The sequence below is a fragment of the Oncorhynchus mykiss genome, chromosome 30 (genome assembly GCF_013265735.2).
Source record: "Oncorhynchus mykiss isolate Arlee chromosome 30, USDA_OmykA_1.1, whole genome shotgun sequence".
NCBI lineage: Eukaryota > Metazoa > Chordata > Actinopteri > Salmoniformes > Salmonidae > Oncorhynchus > Oncorhynchus mykiss.
In genome coordinates, this window is record NC_050570.1 from 35,914,692 (window position 1) to 35,931,020 (window position 16,329).

The window sequence follows — 16,329 nt, forward strand, 5'->3', positions numbered from 1 at the left end:
TGTCTGCCTGTGTGTGTATCTGCATGCATGTGTACCTGATCCAGGCAAAGGGCCTCCACCACCACCAGGGCTGAGTCCTCTGAAAGGGGCTGGGGTCATGGCTGAGGGGAAGGGGATGCTGAGACTACTACCACTGTGGGGGCTGGATAATCCACTGAGAGAGGGGGAGCGGGACCCAGCCAGCCCTGGTACCCTCTTCTCAGGCAGCACGGGTGGCAGTCCAGTCAGTCCATCCTCTCCAAGCCCCAGGCCTAGATCCAGGCCCCCCAGCCCCTCCACAGCTTCCAACAGGCTGTCCTCCAGACCAAGATGTCCATTCCCCAGCAGCAGAGAGACTATATCCCCCTGGCTTTGGGCATCCTGGTTCCTCTCACGCCGGCTCTGGCCCCCAGACCCCTCCAGGTCCCTCTGGGCCCCCAGGGGAGATCTGTGTGCATTGAGGAGGCTGAGGGGAGAAAGAGAGGAAGAGGAAGGGGGGAGGAATGGGGAGGACAGGGACATAGGAGTCCTGTCCAGCCACACTGGAGGTGGGGTTTGGCTGAGGAGAGAGAGAGAGAAGGGGATGATCAAGTATAAGCACAAATGTGTAAGGACAGCAGCTGGGAGACGAGAAGCAAGTACTGGGAGTGAAAATTGAATGCATAAACAGACATGAAACAAACAAGGACAGCGTCTGAACAAGGGACAACAATAATGCTGACACAGGGAACAAACTGTGGAACAGACAGATATAGAAGGGGCAATCAACAAAGTGACCAGGTGAGTCCAATGAAGCGCTGATGTGCGTAATGATGTTGACAGGTGTGCGTAATGATGGGCAGCCGGGCATCCTCGAGCGCCAGAGAGGGGGAGCGGGAGCAGGCGTGACAAAATGTAGCTACAGTTAACACACACACAAAAACATTGCAGTGTGAAAGAAAGACAGTACCTGTTTGTGTGTGGGAGGGTGCTCCTTGACGGTACAGAGTGCATGGATCCGAACATTCTCTGACAGGTGGCGGGAGTGAAGGACACTTCCGAGCAGAAAAGCTCTCCATTTGACGAGGCTGGAGTTTGGTTCATACTACCGTCCAGGAAACTTCGGGAATCTGCAAGAAAATAAAAACAACAGCATCCCTTTAAGACTGTGGCATGGCTTCCCCTTTAACATTACAGATAGGTGCATACTAGTCTTTGAGAGAGCTCATCTCTTATCTTTGAGACTCTGAATAGCTGCCCATGCTAAAACATGCTTTGGATCAAATGCGCCCTCTATCCAACTCTATGGTGCATACAGTGCAGTATGTGACTGGAGGTTTGTATGAAGGTCATCCTTTAACATAATCTGTTCAGTTCCCCACTTCCAAAATATGTTTGCTTCTAATTTATCTTACTGTAGCAAGTCTCAGATTAACAGTCCCTGAGATATTTTCTTACACACTGCTCTTTGTGAGTTCTCACCAAATCCTCTGTATTGGCTCTGTACTCCAGCCATATGTTCTGTCAAGAGAGAGAGAGCAACAGACATGCTCAGCATGAGCTTCTGATTTATCTGTTTTTTTGTTTTTAAAATGAGATGAACATCTCCAATCTAAAAATAATTCAAGACAAGACATGATGAACAACTCTATTCATTCTGAATATATTTTTTAAAACTTTGCGCCTCAAATGAAGTAGTTTTTACTCTCCTTAACTAGCTACACAACAAAAACATAGCCAGCAAGCAAAACATTGAGCTAGAACAAACCTAGCAAGTGCAGCTAACACAACCACATCAAATGACCAAACTGAGTGAATAAACCAAAAAGCAACATGGACTCTAACCTTAAACGTATATTTTTTTGTGTGTGTAAAGATTTTTCACTATTTAAGATTTTTTAAGCTAAATTAGAGTAAGCTTGCAACATAAGCAGACAAACAAAAATGGTTGCCAGGGCAGCAGAACAGGGCAGCAGAGCACCATGTGTTCCCTCAGCGCTGAGTCCATTCTCTACCCTCCAGAGACCAAAAAATGACACAAGGAAAGCTTTTCAACAGAAACTACTAAAGGGGAGGCCAGAAACCCTTTTCACAGACCTGTACAAAAACGGTGATGTGAGTAATTTCATCTCTCTCACTGACCAGCCAAATGTATGGCGCTCAGCAGTCTGCTTTCACTATGGGTGAAAGTAAGAGACCGACAACACTGACAGCACCATGATAACAATCAACCTGACTGGGACTGTCATGGTGCAAGCTAACCTATTTCATTTAAAGACTGAACATTTGATGTCATTCTCCAAAGATCCTACAAACAAGCCCCTTCAGGCAGGAGAAGCAGTGTGAGTAATGAAGAAAAAATGTATCCATCATAAAGACCTCCTTGTATCCACTACAGCCCCCTCCCACTCTCCCCACCTCTCTCTCTCTGTCTCTCTTGAGCTCTCTCTCTTTATTCCTTCTCTCCTTTTCTTTCATCCCATCTCACTCTCCCTCTTCTCCATTGACTTTATGTTGAGGAATTTATGCTGAATTAAACCCTCTCTTGTCATCTCCATTATTAGATTACTTACTTACACAAACACACACACACACACACAGGTCAAAAGTAGTGCACTATATAGGGAATAGGATGGCATTTGGGATGCAAACTTTCTATATGTTAATGGTGACCTTACTCTACACTTTCAATGTAAACTAAAAGCTGGTGCCAATCTGGCCTGGGGAGGTGAGAGAATGCATGTACAGTTGAAGTCGGAAGTTTACATGCACCTTAGCCAAACACATTTAAACTCAGTTTTTCACAATTCCTGACATTTAATCCAAGTAAAAATTACCTGTCGTAGGTCAGTTACGATCACCACTTTATTTTAAGAATGTGAAATGTCAGAATAATAGTAGAGAGAATTATTAATTTCAGCTTTTATTTCTTTCATCACATTCCCAGTGGGTCAGAAGTTTAGATCCACTCAATTAGTATTTGTTAGCATTGCCTTTAAATGGTTTAACTTGGGTCAAACGTTTGTTAGCCTTCCACAAGCTTTCCACAATAAGTTGGCAGAATTGTCCCATTCCTCCTGACAGAGCTGGTGTAACTGAGTCAGGTTTGTACATGCTTATTTCAGTTCTGCCCACAAATGTTCTATAAGATTGAGGTCAGGGCTTTGTGATGGCCACTCCAATACCTTGACTTTGTTGTCCTTAGGCCATTTTGTCACAACTTTGGAAGTATGCTTGGGGTCATTGTCCGTTTGGAAGACCCATTGGCAACCAAGCTTTAACTTCCTGACTGATGTCTTGAGATGTTGCTTCAATATATCCACATAATTTTCCTCATGATGCCATCCATTTTGTGAAGTGCACCAGTCCCTCCTATAGCAAAGCACCCCCACAGCATGATGCTGCTACCCCTGTGCTTCACAGTTGGGGTGGTGTTCTTAGGCTTGCAAGCCTCCCTCTTTTTCCTCCAAACATAACAATGGTCATTATGACCAAACAGTTCTATTTTTGTTTCATCAGACCAGAGGGCATTTCTCCAAAAAGTACGATCTTTGTCCCCATGTGCAGTTGCAAACCGTAGTCCGGCTTTTTTATGGTGGTTTTGGAGCAGTGGCTTCTTCCTTGCTGTGGCCTTTCAAGTTATGTCGATATAGGACTCGTTTTACTGTGGATATAGATACTTTTGTACCTGTTTCGTCCAGCATCTTCACAAGGTCCTTTGCTGCTGTTCTGAGACTGATTTGCACTTTTCGCACCAAAGTACGTTCATCTCTAGGAGACAGAACGCGTCTCTTTACTGAGCGGTCTGACGGCTGCGTGGTCCCATGGTGTTTATACTTGTGTACTATTGTTTGTACAGATGAACGTGATACATTCAGGCATTTGGAAATTGCTCCCAAGGATGAACCAGACTTGGCTGATTTCTTTAGATTTTCCCATGATGTCAAGCAAAGATGCACTGAGTTTGAAGGTCGGCCTTGAAATACATCCACAGGTACACCTCCAATTGACTCGAATTATGTCAATTAGCCTATCAGAAGCTTCTATAGCCGTGATATAATTTTCTGGAATTTTCCAAGCCGTTTAAAGGCACAGTCAACTTAGTGTATGTTGACTTCTGACTACTGGAATAGTGATACAGTGAATTATAAGTGAAATAATCTGTCTGTAAACAATTGTTGGAAAAATGACTTGTGTCATGAAATTTGTGAAGTGGTTGAAAAACAACTTTTAAGGACTACAACCTAAGTGTATGTAAACCTACGACTTCAACTGTATGTCGATGGGTGCGTGTATATGTGTGCGTCCCACGTATTCCTAGGATGGTTAACATGTTAAAGGAGAACTCATTTCGAGATAAGCAAAACTGATGATGCAACCTAATATCACATCCATCCATCTCTCTACTTTTATCCCCTCTTTCTGTCTGGAGTATTGGGGAAGGAGCCACTGCCGCTACCACACTGTCCAACCAAATTGCATTAATTAAGGAACAAATTGAAGTGAAAAGTAATTACAACAACTGTTGGAGGGCAGTGGAAGTTGATAAAAGTGCTTCTTTATTGTTAAAAGTAAGAGCAACAGGTTTCGGCCCTTAGACTTGTGTAGACCGTTGACCCCGTGCTGATCCCTCTGAGATTGAAGAGGATCAGTCACAGGCCTTAAACTTTAGAGGTTAATGGTCAACAGTCAAGAGGAGCTGATGTCACTGCCATTCTCAAATTACAGCAATTACACGTTCCATGATGCAATCACACACACGAGGACACACACAAACAGCCACACACACACACAGGCACATACACACACACACACACACACACTAGATCTGGGCGGCAATGTTTTTTTTATGCTGGTCTGCCTTTAATGACTCAATCTCAGTCTTCAAAGTTTGAATCTGATCCATGTGCATCTTCATCAGATGAGCAGAATGGTACCACCCTGAGCCCCATCGATTACAGTGGTCTGTGATAGAAATGGTAGATCAATTAAGAATTAAAAGTGACTCCAACACACATATGCTGCGTACACATTTTAAGAATCTAGCAAAACTAACCGCTTTCTTGGCAACCATGCGTTTTTTACGGTGCGGCCAGTTGTCCAGCCCTTTCTCCACTGATCTCCACGAATGGTTGTCGGCATGGTTGTATGCTCTGCAAAAACACATTTACGTTTTTAGTAAACAATAGTTTGTATTGTGTATTTTTATTTAACTTTTTATTTAATTATCAATTTTATTACACAGTATGCCTACATATTGATAGGCTATATAAACATTTTTTTAAAGAAAATGCACTGAAAGCAAAATACCTTTAGTTTTGGTGATCAGCTCTGCCTCATTGTAAAGTCCTCTCGTGGTTACGGTCCTAACCCTAGAACAGATAGCGCCATAGAAAGAAGCTGGCTTGATGAAAACGATGTCCATTTCGTCTGTCCTCTTTTTTTTTTTTTTTTTTTAGATAAACAGCTCGTTTTTGAACGGTAACTGTGTTAAGGGTGGAGTTTGTGGTGGGGTGAGTACTGGACAGGTGTGACTTTCAGCTTACAATAGGCCGTAAGTATACAGCATATCGCAGATTGTCTTCACTTTGATTATGCTGCTAATCAGGCTAAAAGTGTTTGAAAACCTGTTTTCAAAATGCCACCAGCTTTCCATCACTACTGTAAGTAAGTAAAAACAGAGCATATTGTTTACATCTTATTTACATTCTTTATTGTAACCACAATGTCACAAATAATTTGTATCTACCTTTCTAAATTATGTTTAGAGTTTGGGATTTATAAATGTGTGCTTTTCATTTATTTTTGACTGACGCTTTTAGTGAGAGGTCTAATGCTTTAATATTTAATAATATCTGTCCTCCGAATTAATATCAAAGAGACATTTTTCACGCCATTATTAGTTGCATTGTTTTAGTTTGAACATGCAAACTGGCACCAACAGCGGGAACGTTTCCCTAGTCAGCGCCATTATTAGTGCAATGCCCCTTAAAGTGTGGCTCTGTGCTACCCGGTGGGGTGGGGCGGGGTAGCACCCCCCCCCCCCCCCCTTCCTCCTCCTCCATTCCCCATAGGCTAGGTCCATCTTCTGTGCGCGGCTCTGCCTTGCCCTCATGTCTTGAACCTCGTGCGCCCACCACTATTTCAGTGGATACAGCTGGAGAACTGCAAAGGAAATCCCATTGTGCGCCACACGGGAGCCATGACCAGTATGACCAATATATATTGTCCTGCTAATAACAGGGTTAAAAATATGTCTGTGAGAATATCCAAGGGGCTTTTATATAATTCTAAATTAATAATAATAATAGCATTGTTTAAAAAATAACAATACATTTTGGAGAATATTTTGTTTTCAAATAACGTAAAATGAGCAAGAAAAGGCCATTCTTGAACATGGGGTGAGACATAGTTACTAATTTGTAAATACAGCCAGTTTGTTATTTTGAATGATTTATTTCTCTTTTTAAAGGGAGAGAAACCAAAAACCTACAATCATCTCTTGGGTCTCCCAGTTGAGGCCGGCACAGGTATTGAACCAGAATCTGTAGTGACACAGTATGCACTGTGATGCAGTGTCTTAGACCGCTGCGCCACTGAGGCGGTACTACAGTAAGAGCAAAAACATTTCCACACTCTAAGCGTGGTCTAAGTTTCTCTTAGAATAAAAACCTTAGTGTAACAACAGTTGAGTAAGTAATACTGAAGTCGTGCACAATTATCCATTTCTATTTAGGTTTATGTCTCCCATTCATTGTCAGTTAGAGACACAGTAGCGCCTTGGGACCCAAAAGCATAATCAGTGCTCTAACTCCCCCTTGCGCTGGTCTGGAGGAGTGAAGTGGTGACGCAGGGTGCAGTACTAAACCACAAACTACCTCTAAGTGCCGCAGCACAATCACTAAACTTTTAGTGGAGCAACCACTGTATTTCCCTTTTTCTTCGCTGTTACAGACAAACTAGGACCTCTGACTTTATCAGAAACTCGCCCATACTGGTATAAAAAGTTATCAACATAATACCAACCAACCTCTTTTGACCTTGTGGGGTTTATTTATTTAATGCATTATACTGCCATTGTGCTACGGTAACGCACAAATAATAAAGATGGTACCCTATGATCATTTTTGCTACCATTTAGCATGATTGTACTTTAACATGGTAGAATGTATAATGGAGGTTGACGCAATGGTATTTCCATGATCCACATCTATACCACTGTATAAGCGAAAGTACTCTAGTAGTACCATGGTATAAATGTAATTATAAACTGTGTGTTTTGAGCCCTATATGCTGGTTGGCTGACAGCCGTGGTATACCACTGATATGACAAAACATTTATTTTTACTGCTCTAATTATGTTGGTAACCAGTTTATAATAGCAATAAGACACCTGTATATGGCCAATATACCATGGCTAATATACCATGGCTAATGTCACGCCCTGACCATAGTTTGCTTTGTATGTTTCTATGTTTTGTTTGGTCAGGGTGTGATCTGAGTGGGCATTCTATGTTGGATGTCTAGTTTGTCTGTTTCTGTGTTTGGCCTGATATGGTTCTCAATCAGAGGCAGGTGTTAGTCGTTGTCTCTGATTGGGAACCAAATTTAGGTAGCCTGTTTTGTCATTGTGGGTTGTGGGTGATTGTCTATGTTAGTTGCTTGTGTCAGCACAGTTCTTACTATAGCGTCACGGTCGTTATTCGTTTATTGTTTTGTACAGTTTACTTCGTGTTTTTTCGTCATCTATTAAAATGATGCATTCACACCACGCTGCGCTTTGGTCCGCTTCTTACGACGATCGTGACAGCTAAGGGCTGTATCCAGCAACACCGCATTGCGTCATGCGTAAGAACAGCCCTTAGACGGGGTATATTGGTTATATACAGTACCACACTCCCTCATGTCCTATTGCTTAATTATAAACTGGGTGGTTCCAGCCCAGAATACTGATTGACTGACAGCCGTGGTATATGAGACCGTATACCATGGGTATGACAAAACATTTGCTTTTACTGCTCTAGTTTCTAATAGCAATAAAGCACCTCAGGGGTTTGTGGTACATAGCCAATATACCACGGCTAATGGCTGTATCCAGGCACTCCGCGATGTGTCGTGCCTAAGAACAGCCCTTAGCCATGGTATATTGGCCATAGTCCAACCCCCCTCGGGCCTTATTGCTTAAGTAACATAGTAGTACCATGGTACATTTTGTAAGGGCTGTGTCACTCTCTCACACTCACAGTAACCAACACACACAGCCCAGCACGTGCTAGAGCGTCACCTCGCTCCACCTCTACCTCACACTTTATCAGCTACAGTTAATAAAGTAGCTTTAAAAAATTAAGTAGCGGTTCCAAATGTTTGGTATACTCAGCGTATGTTCTTGGCAACAAATAAATGTCTGGTGGCACTGCTGAGACATTAATGAGCTCCAGACCAAACGGTTGAATGTTCAAATCCCAAGAGCATTTATGCACACTCAATCAAGTACCCCCTGAGCACTGCTACTTTTTCGTTGGTGTTGTCAGATAATCGTAGAATTATTGACTTAATTCTGAGCCACGTTTAGCAGTGGATAAATGTATTCTTGCTAAATAAATACATTAGACGTGTGAAACCACTTGTTTTTGGAACACTTCACATGACATTTCATAAGTGAAAAACGTGTATTTGGAACACTTCGAATGTGACATTTCACATGTGAAAACATTTGTGTTTTTGCTAAATGCTTTAGTCACTCGAAAGGCTATTTTACATGGGAATCAGAATGATTGTTTGGGACCTTTAAAACCCCCATGCCATTTTATTACTTTACATATAATGGTTTGGGATGGTTTAGGACTATCTGGGATCATCACATGACATCCTGACGACTGTAAATCTGAGACAGTTTACTAACCAATATCCTTCCAGTAATGCATTGTAAATTCAGCATGTTGCTGTAGTTAGGTGTTCAAGTAATAAGCTGTAAATGTGTGTTATAGTAAAGGTCCTGAAACTCTACGGTAATTTACTGGCTTCTGTGCTGCCTGTAATTTACAGGAAATTTTTTACAATGTAGCTAGCCAGTTGTTAGCTACCACCAGTATATAGTTATAGCGCTGACGTAATCCACTGAAAACTTCTGATGGCGCATGAAGCCGGAAGCATTTGAATTTGAAGCACGCGATATTGGTGAATGGGGGCCGAGTGGCACCAAAAAATTGCTAAAGATTATGGTGAAAGTGGCCGTAACTAGCAAAGGATTACGGTCAATGTAGTCACTTTCATCCTTGCTGAGAGTCAACAGGGAACCTCCGATCCTAGCCTGCTGGACAGACAAACGACCAATGTAGTAGTCAGAATAGATCACTATTTAATGACATGTATTTATTTGTAGCAAACTTTAAAATAATTCACTGTGGGGATTGAACTTGATCAAAATAAATATCCCAAAATATTGTCGTACATAGGCTTTCTAGGGCAGACCAGAGCTTTTTCCAGTCGAGCTTGTGACTTCAATCTCCAGACCAGACACTGGGGGCCTGCACCAAACCAGATGAAAGCGGAAACATTCAGGTATCTTTGCCTTAGATGAATAATGGAAACCACAAATTATATTTGCTGACACGGTGCAGTCAAATTTTGGAACAACTAGACTACCTAGCAATGTAAACCACTCCCTTCCATGAACCCACCGTCTGTGGTATTGGTTACAAGGCGATACTTATTTAAATTAGGTAAAATAATAAGATGTTACCATTGGTGTGTTCAAATCAAGTTTTTTTTAGGGACTACTTAGCCCAGGACTAGTTTTAATCTCTGTCTGGGAAACTGACTGTTCGTCTGGTCCTCTCCTCTTTTCTCTTCTCTTAGTATTTTACTCTCCTTTTTCCCCTGGCGTGTTTTCCTCCTCTCTCTCTGCTGTCTGTCCCTGACAGTCTGACACACAGAAGACAAAGACTCCTCAGTTAGGACAGAACCATGTAGTACCACTTCTAGATGGAAACGAACCATGGGCATGATTCTTGCCGAACCCCAAACACACACACACACAGACACGCATGTATGTATACACATTCCTGCACGCATACACACATATTCAGGCAAGCCTACATACACTAAAAAGCAAGCAAACATTCACACATACCTCTCTCTCTCCCTCTCTCAAACATACATTCACACTACGCAGGAACGAAGGCACTAGCATCCACAAAACTCCCTATTGACCACAGGAATGTGCTCTCGCTCGCTCCCCTACACACACACACACACACACACACACACACTTAGAGGCCCAGTCTGACAGCTAATCACTGGATCACACAGAGACACAGAGAGAGACCTCGCGTGCACACACAATCTCATTATTCTCATCCTATCTGGAAGTTATTCATCAAAATTAATAGTGCACAATACCCCCATTAGCACCTCCTCCCCCATTGTTCCTCTCGGGACCTCTCAGGGGCTAGCTAGACTCTAAAGCATTCACCTGCACAGAAGACAAACTAGCAGGCTCGTCCCTTTAAATCAACTTCACCTATCCTCTTCTCTGTTGTGTTTTAAATCAGCTTCCCCTGTCCCCCTCTCTGTTTTATTTGGCCTGAAAGCTTTCCCTACTCACTGGAATTTGAGAAACCAGAGAGAGTTATGGGCAGATTGAAGAGTAGAGTAGATAATAACACTAACGCAAACAGGAGAGAGTAACACACAGAGAGGGAGCGAGAGAGAGGGAGAGTAACAGAGAGAGAGAGTAACAGAGAGGGAGCGAGAGAGAGAGTAACAGAGAGAGGGAGCGAGATAGAGAGAGGGAGCGAGAGAGAGAGAGTAACAGAGAGAGGGAGCGAGAGAGAGAGAGTAACAGAGAGAGGGAGCGAGAGAGAGAGAGTAACAGAGAGAGGGAGTGAGAGAGAGAGTAACAGAGAGAGGGAGCGAGAGAGAGAGTAACAGAGAGAGGGAGCGAGAGAGAGTAACAGAGAGGGAGTGAGAGAGAAGGAAAAAAAGAGAGAGGGAGAAGGCAGCGAGAGAGAGAAAGGCCAACCACACAAGAAACATTCCAGAAGCCATGTGTAAATACCAGGGGTCTGCAAGAGAGAGGGGGAGAGAAGGGTGCTCTCACAGAACCTCAGAATGGAGGGAGATAACACAATATAAGCACAGAGAGAAGGAACGGGAAAAGAAAGACAGAAAAAGAGAGAATAAATGGTTTGGCCCAGTAAGTAGGAAGTCTACTGTGTGCAGCTCACCCTGCACTATCAGCTCAAGCATACAATACCAGTCAAAAGTTTGGACACACCTACTCATTCCAGGGTTTTTCTTTATTTGTATGTTCTACATTGTAGAATAATAGTGAAGACCTCAAAACTATGAAATAACACATATGGAATCATGTAGTAACCAAAAAAAGTGTTAAACAAATCAATATATATTGTATATTTGAGATTCTTCAAAGTAGCCACCCTTTGCCTTGATAACAGCTTTGAACGCTCTTGGCATTCTCTCAAGCATCTTCATGAGGTAAGGGAAAGGGGGATACCTAGTAAGTTGTATAACTGAATGCATTCAAATGAAATGTGTTTTCCGCGTTTTACCCAACCCCTCTGAATCAGAGAGGTGTGTAGGTATGCCATAATTGGCATCCATGGCATCGGTGCCCGGGGAACAGTGGGTTAACTGCCTTGCTTAGGGGCAGAAGGACAGATTTTTACCTTGTCAGGTTGGGTCAGAGATTCGATCCAGTAAACCTTCGGTTACTGGCACAACGCTCCTACCCGCAAGGCTACCTGCCGCACCAGTTACCTTGAATGCATTTCAATAAACAGGTGTGTCTTGTTAAATTAATTTGTGGAATTTATTTCCTTCTTAATGCGTTTGAGCCAATCAGTTGTGTTGTGACAAGGTAGGGGTGGTATACAAAAGATAGCCCTATTTGGTGAAAGACCAAGTCTATATTATGGCAAGAGCAGCTCAAATAAGCAAAGAGAAAAAACAGTCCATCATTACTTTAAGACATGAAGGTCAGTCAATCCGGAAAATTTGAAGAACTTTGAAGTTCTTCAAATTTCAAGTGCAGAAGTTTTTTTCAAGCGCATCAAGCGCTATGATGAAACTGGCTCTCATGAGGATCGCCACAGGAAAGGAAGACCCAGAGTTACCTCTGTGCAGCATATGTTCATTATTTACCAGCTTCAGAAATTGCAGCCCAAATAGATTCTTCACAGAGCTCAAGTAACAGACACATCTCAACATCAACTGTTCAGGAGAATGCTTGAATCAGGCCTCCATGGTCGAATTGCTGCAAAGAAACCACTACGCCCTCTTCCAAGATAGCGTAGCAGTGGGGATGTCTGTTTTGATTGTCTTGTCCCATCCCTTGTGTATATATTGTTTTTCTTTGTATATATTTCGTATGTGTATATATATAAAAAATATCTCATTTTCCATCTACTGACTGAACATACTCTCCTGCAACCCGCCTTACCCAATGTGGTATGGATCTGCTATTTTTACACTTTTGAACTGGAACCCCCTTCAGCAGCTAGCCAGCTAACTAGCTAGTAGTTAGCCTGGAGCTAGCCTCGAACTAGGCCCATCTCCCTGCTAGCCGAAGAGATTCCATCAAGCAATCCCCGGGCTTCAATTACCTCTTTTGCCAATTGGCCTGGACCCTTTGCTGCCGACACGGAGCCAAGCCGATCCATCACGAATGGTCTACCGATGTAACCGTCCGAGGGGGTTTCTGTCCCGAAGCAAGCACCAGTTAACCTGGAGCTAGCCTCGAGCTAGGCACTTCTCCTGGCTAGCCGAAGAATTCTATCAGATAATTCCTGGGCTTTAATACCCCTTCTGCCAATTGGCCTAGAGCTTTTGCCGCCGACAAGGAGCCCCGCCGATCCATCACGACTGGTCTGTCGACGTAACCGGGGGTTTCAACAGACTCTCCCGTTGCGAAGTCCCCCTGAGGCCCATCTGCTAGCCTGCTTCGAGCCCCGGCCTGCTAGCTGTCTTAATCGCCATGCCTCCAGCTCACCTAGCTACTCACTGGACCCTATTATCACTCAGCTACATATGCCTCTCCCTAATGTCAATATGCCTTGTCTATTACTGTTTTGGTTAGTAATTTTTCTCTTATTTCACTGTAGAGCCTCCAGCCCTCATCAATATGCCTAGCCCTTATGTTCCATTCCCCACACATGCGGTGACCGCACCTGGCTTAAATGGTGCCTCTAGAGACAAAACCTCTCTCATCGTCACTCAACGCCTAGGCTTACCTCCACTGTACTCACATCCTACATACCCTTGTTTGTATATTAAGGATAAGCATATTCTTGATACTGTTTGAAAGGAAACACTTTGAAGTTTGTGGAAATGTGAAATTAATGTAGGAGAAAGTGACACATTAGATTTGGTAAAGAAAATACAAAGAAAAACATAAATGTATTTTTTGTTTGTTTGTACCATCATCTTTGAAATGCAAGAGAAATGCCATAATGTATTATTCCAGCCCAGGCACAATTTAGATTCTGGCCACTAGATGGCAGCAGTGTATGTGCAAATTTCTTAGACTGATCCGATGAACCTATGCATATATTTTCAAAATGTTGTATCAAGACTGCCCAAATGTGCCAAATTGGTTAATTAATACATTCAAGTTCATAATTGTGCACTCTCCTCAAACAATAGCATGGTATTCTTTCACTGTAATAGCTACTGTAAATTGGACAGTGCAGTTAGATTAACAAGAATATAAGCTTTCTGCCCATATACGATATGTCTATGTCCTGGGATTTCTTTTTTGTTACTTACAACGTGATGCTAATCACATTAAACAGGTCAACATTCATAAAGCCGCGGGGCCAGACGGATTACCAGGACATGTGCTCAAAGCATGCGTGGACCAACTGGCAAGTGTCATCAAACATTTTCAACCTCTCCCTGACCGAGTCTGTAATACCTACATGTTTCAAGCAGACCACCACAGTCCCTGTGCCCAAGAAAGCGAAGGTAAACTGACTAAATAACTACCACCCCGTAGTACTCCCGTCGGTAGCCATAAAGTGTTTAAAAGTTTGGTCATGACTCACATCAACCCCGTCAACCCGGAAACCCTAGACCCACTTCAATTTGCATACAGCCTCAACAGATGAAGCAATCTCAACTCCACTCCACACTGCCATTTCACACCTGGACAAAAGGAACACCTATTTGAGAACGCAGCTCAGCGTTCACCATCACAGTGCCCACAAAGCTCATCACTAAGCTAAGGACCCGAGGACTAAACACCTCCCTCTGCAACTGGATCCTGGACTTCCAGACAGCCACCCCCAGGTGGTAAGGGTAGGCAACAACACATCTGCAATGCTGATCCTCAACACTGGTTCCCCTCAGGGGTGCATGCTTAGTTCCCTCCTGTACTCAAAGTTCACCCACAACTGCGTGGCCATCACTAAGTTTGGGAGGAGATCAGAGACCTGGCAATGTGGTGCCAGGAAAACAACCTCTCCCTCAATGTGAGCAAGACAGAGGAGCTAATCATGGACTATAGGAAAAGGAAGGCCCGAATAGGCCCCCATTAACATTGACAGGGCTGAAGTGGAGCGAGTTGAGAGTTTGAAGTTCCTTGGTGTCCACATAACCAACTAAATATCATGGTCCAAACACACCAAGAAAGTTGAAAAGAGGGCACAACAGCACCTGTTCCCTCTCAGGAGACTGAAAAGATTTTGCATGGGACCCCAGATCCTCAAAAAGTTATACGACTGCACCACTGAGACCATCCTGACCGGTTGCACCACTGCCTGGTATGGCAACTGCTCGGCATCTGACCGAACGTCGCTACGGAGTTTTTTGCGTTGTTTGTAACTTATTTTGTACGTAATGTTGCTGCTATCACCGTCTCTTATGACCGAAAAGAGCTTGTGGACATCAGAACAGCGATTACTCACCACGAACTGGCAGAAGCTTGTTCCTTTAACGAGTCCGACGTGAAGAAGATACTGCTTTCTCGGGAACAGGCCCAAATCCCCAAAATGTGCGTGAAGAGAGAAAGAGGGTTGAGGTCGGGCTGCCTTCTGAGAATTCGTAGGCGAGCGAGTAAACCCCGACAGCCATCCGTTCTATTGGCCAATGTGCACTCTTTGAATAATTAAATCGATGACTTACGAGCAAGATTAAACTACCAACGGAACATTAAAAACTGTAATAACTTATGTTTTGCTATTGTTATTTTACTGCTGCTATTTAATCATTTGTTACTTTTATTTATTATTCATATTTTAGTTTTTTTTTTTTTTTTAACTGCATTGTTGGCTAAGGGCTTGTAAGTAAGCATTTCACTGAAAGGTCTACACCGGTTGTATTCGGCGCATGAAACAAATACAAATGTATTCGATTTGATTTTTAGTGCGTACTGCCCAGTACATCACTGGGGCCAAGCTTCTTGACATCCAAATCAAGTAAAATTGTATTTTATTATATCACATACACATGGTTAGCAGATGTTAATGCGAGTGTAGCGAAATGCTTGTGCTTCTAGTTCCGACAATGCCACAATATCTAACAAGTAATCTAACAAATTCACAACAACTACCTTATTCACAAATGTAAAGGGATGAATAAGTATATGTACATATACATATATGGATGAGTGATGGTCGTGCAGCATAGGCAAGATGCAGTAGATGGTATAGAATACAGTATATATGTACATGTAAGATGACTAATGTAGGATATGTAATCATTATTAAAGCGCTGATATTTAAAGTGACTAGTGATACCTGTATTAAGTCCATGTATTAAAGTGCCCAGACATTTGAGTCTGTATGTTGGCAGCAGCCTCTCTATGTTAGTGATGGCTGTTTAACAGTGATGGCCTTGAGATATGTTTTTCAGTTTCTCTCCACAGGCAGTGGCTAGGGTGGTTCATGTCCTTGATGATCTTTTTGGCCTTTCTATGACATTGGGTGCTGTAGGTGTCCTGGAGGGCAGGCAGTGTGCCCCCGGTGATGCGTTGTGCAGACTGCACCACCCTCTGGAGAGCCCTATAGTTGCGGGCGGTGCAGGTACCATACCAGGCAGCGAATCAGCCCAATAGGATGCTCTCAATTGTGCACCTGTAAAAGTGTATGGGGGTCTTAGGGGCCATGCCACATTTCTTCAGCCTACTGAGTTTGAAGAGGCGCTGTTGCACCTCCTTACCCGCTGTCTGTGTGGATGGACCATTTCAGACTGTCAATGACATGTACGCCGAGGAATTTAAGCTTTTTACCTTCTCCACTGAGGTTCCATCAATGTGGATAGGGGCATGCTCCCTCTGCTGTCCACGGTCAGCTCCTTTGTTTTTTTGACGTTGAGTTTATTTTCATGGCACCACTCCACCAGGGCCCCCAC

The 16,329-nt window shown here is 43.2% G+C and overlaps 1 protein-coding gene and 1 long non-coding RNA gene across 4 annotated transcripts in view; both read right to left on the bottom strand.

Moving 5' to 3' along the window:
* LOC110521773 (tensin-3) overlaps nucleotides 1-16,329 on the bottom strand; it is a 66,496-nt gene that overhangs the window by 14,217 nt on the left and 35,950 nt on the right. For all 3 annotated transcript variants that reach the window (XM_036968977.1, XM_036968974.1, XM_036968976.1), the window contains exons 6-7: nucleotides 929-1,088; nucleotides 36-538 (exon numbers count right to left, since the gene is read on the bottom strand). In XM_036968977.1, the coding sequence (XP_036824872.1) occupies nucleotides 36-538; nucleotides 929-1,088 (663 nt within the window). The remainder of the gene's footprint in view (nucleotides 1-35; nucleotides 539-928; nucleotides 1,089-16,329) is intronic.
* Nucleotides 4,220-5,976, bottom strand: LOC118945798. The gene is made up of 3 exons (XR_005040913.1): nucleotides 5,269-5,976; nucleotides 5,015-5,111; nucleotides 4,220-4,923 (listed from the first exon to the last, which is right to left on the bottom strand). It is a non-coding gene; the product is annotated as an uncharacterized LOC118945798 (long non-coding RNA).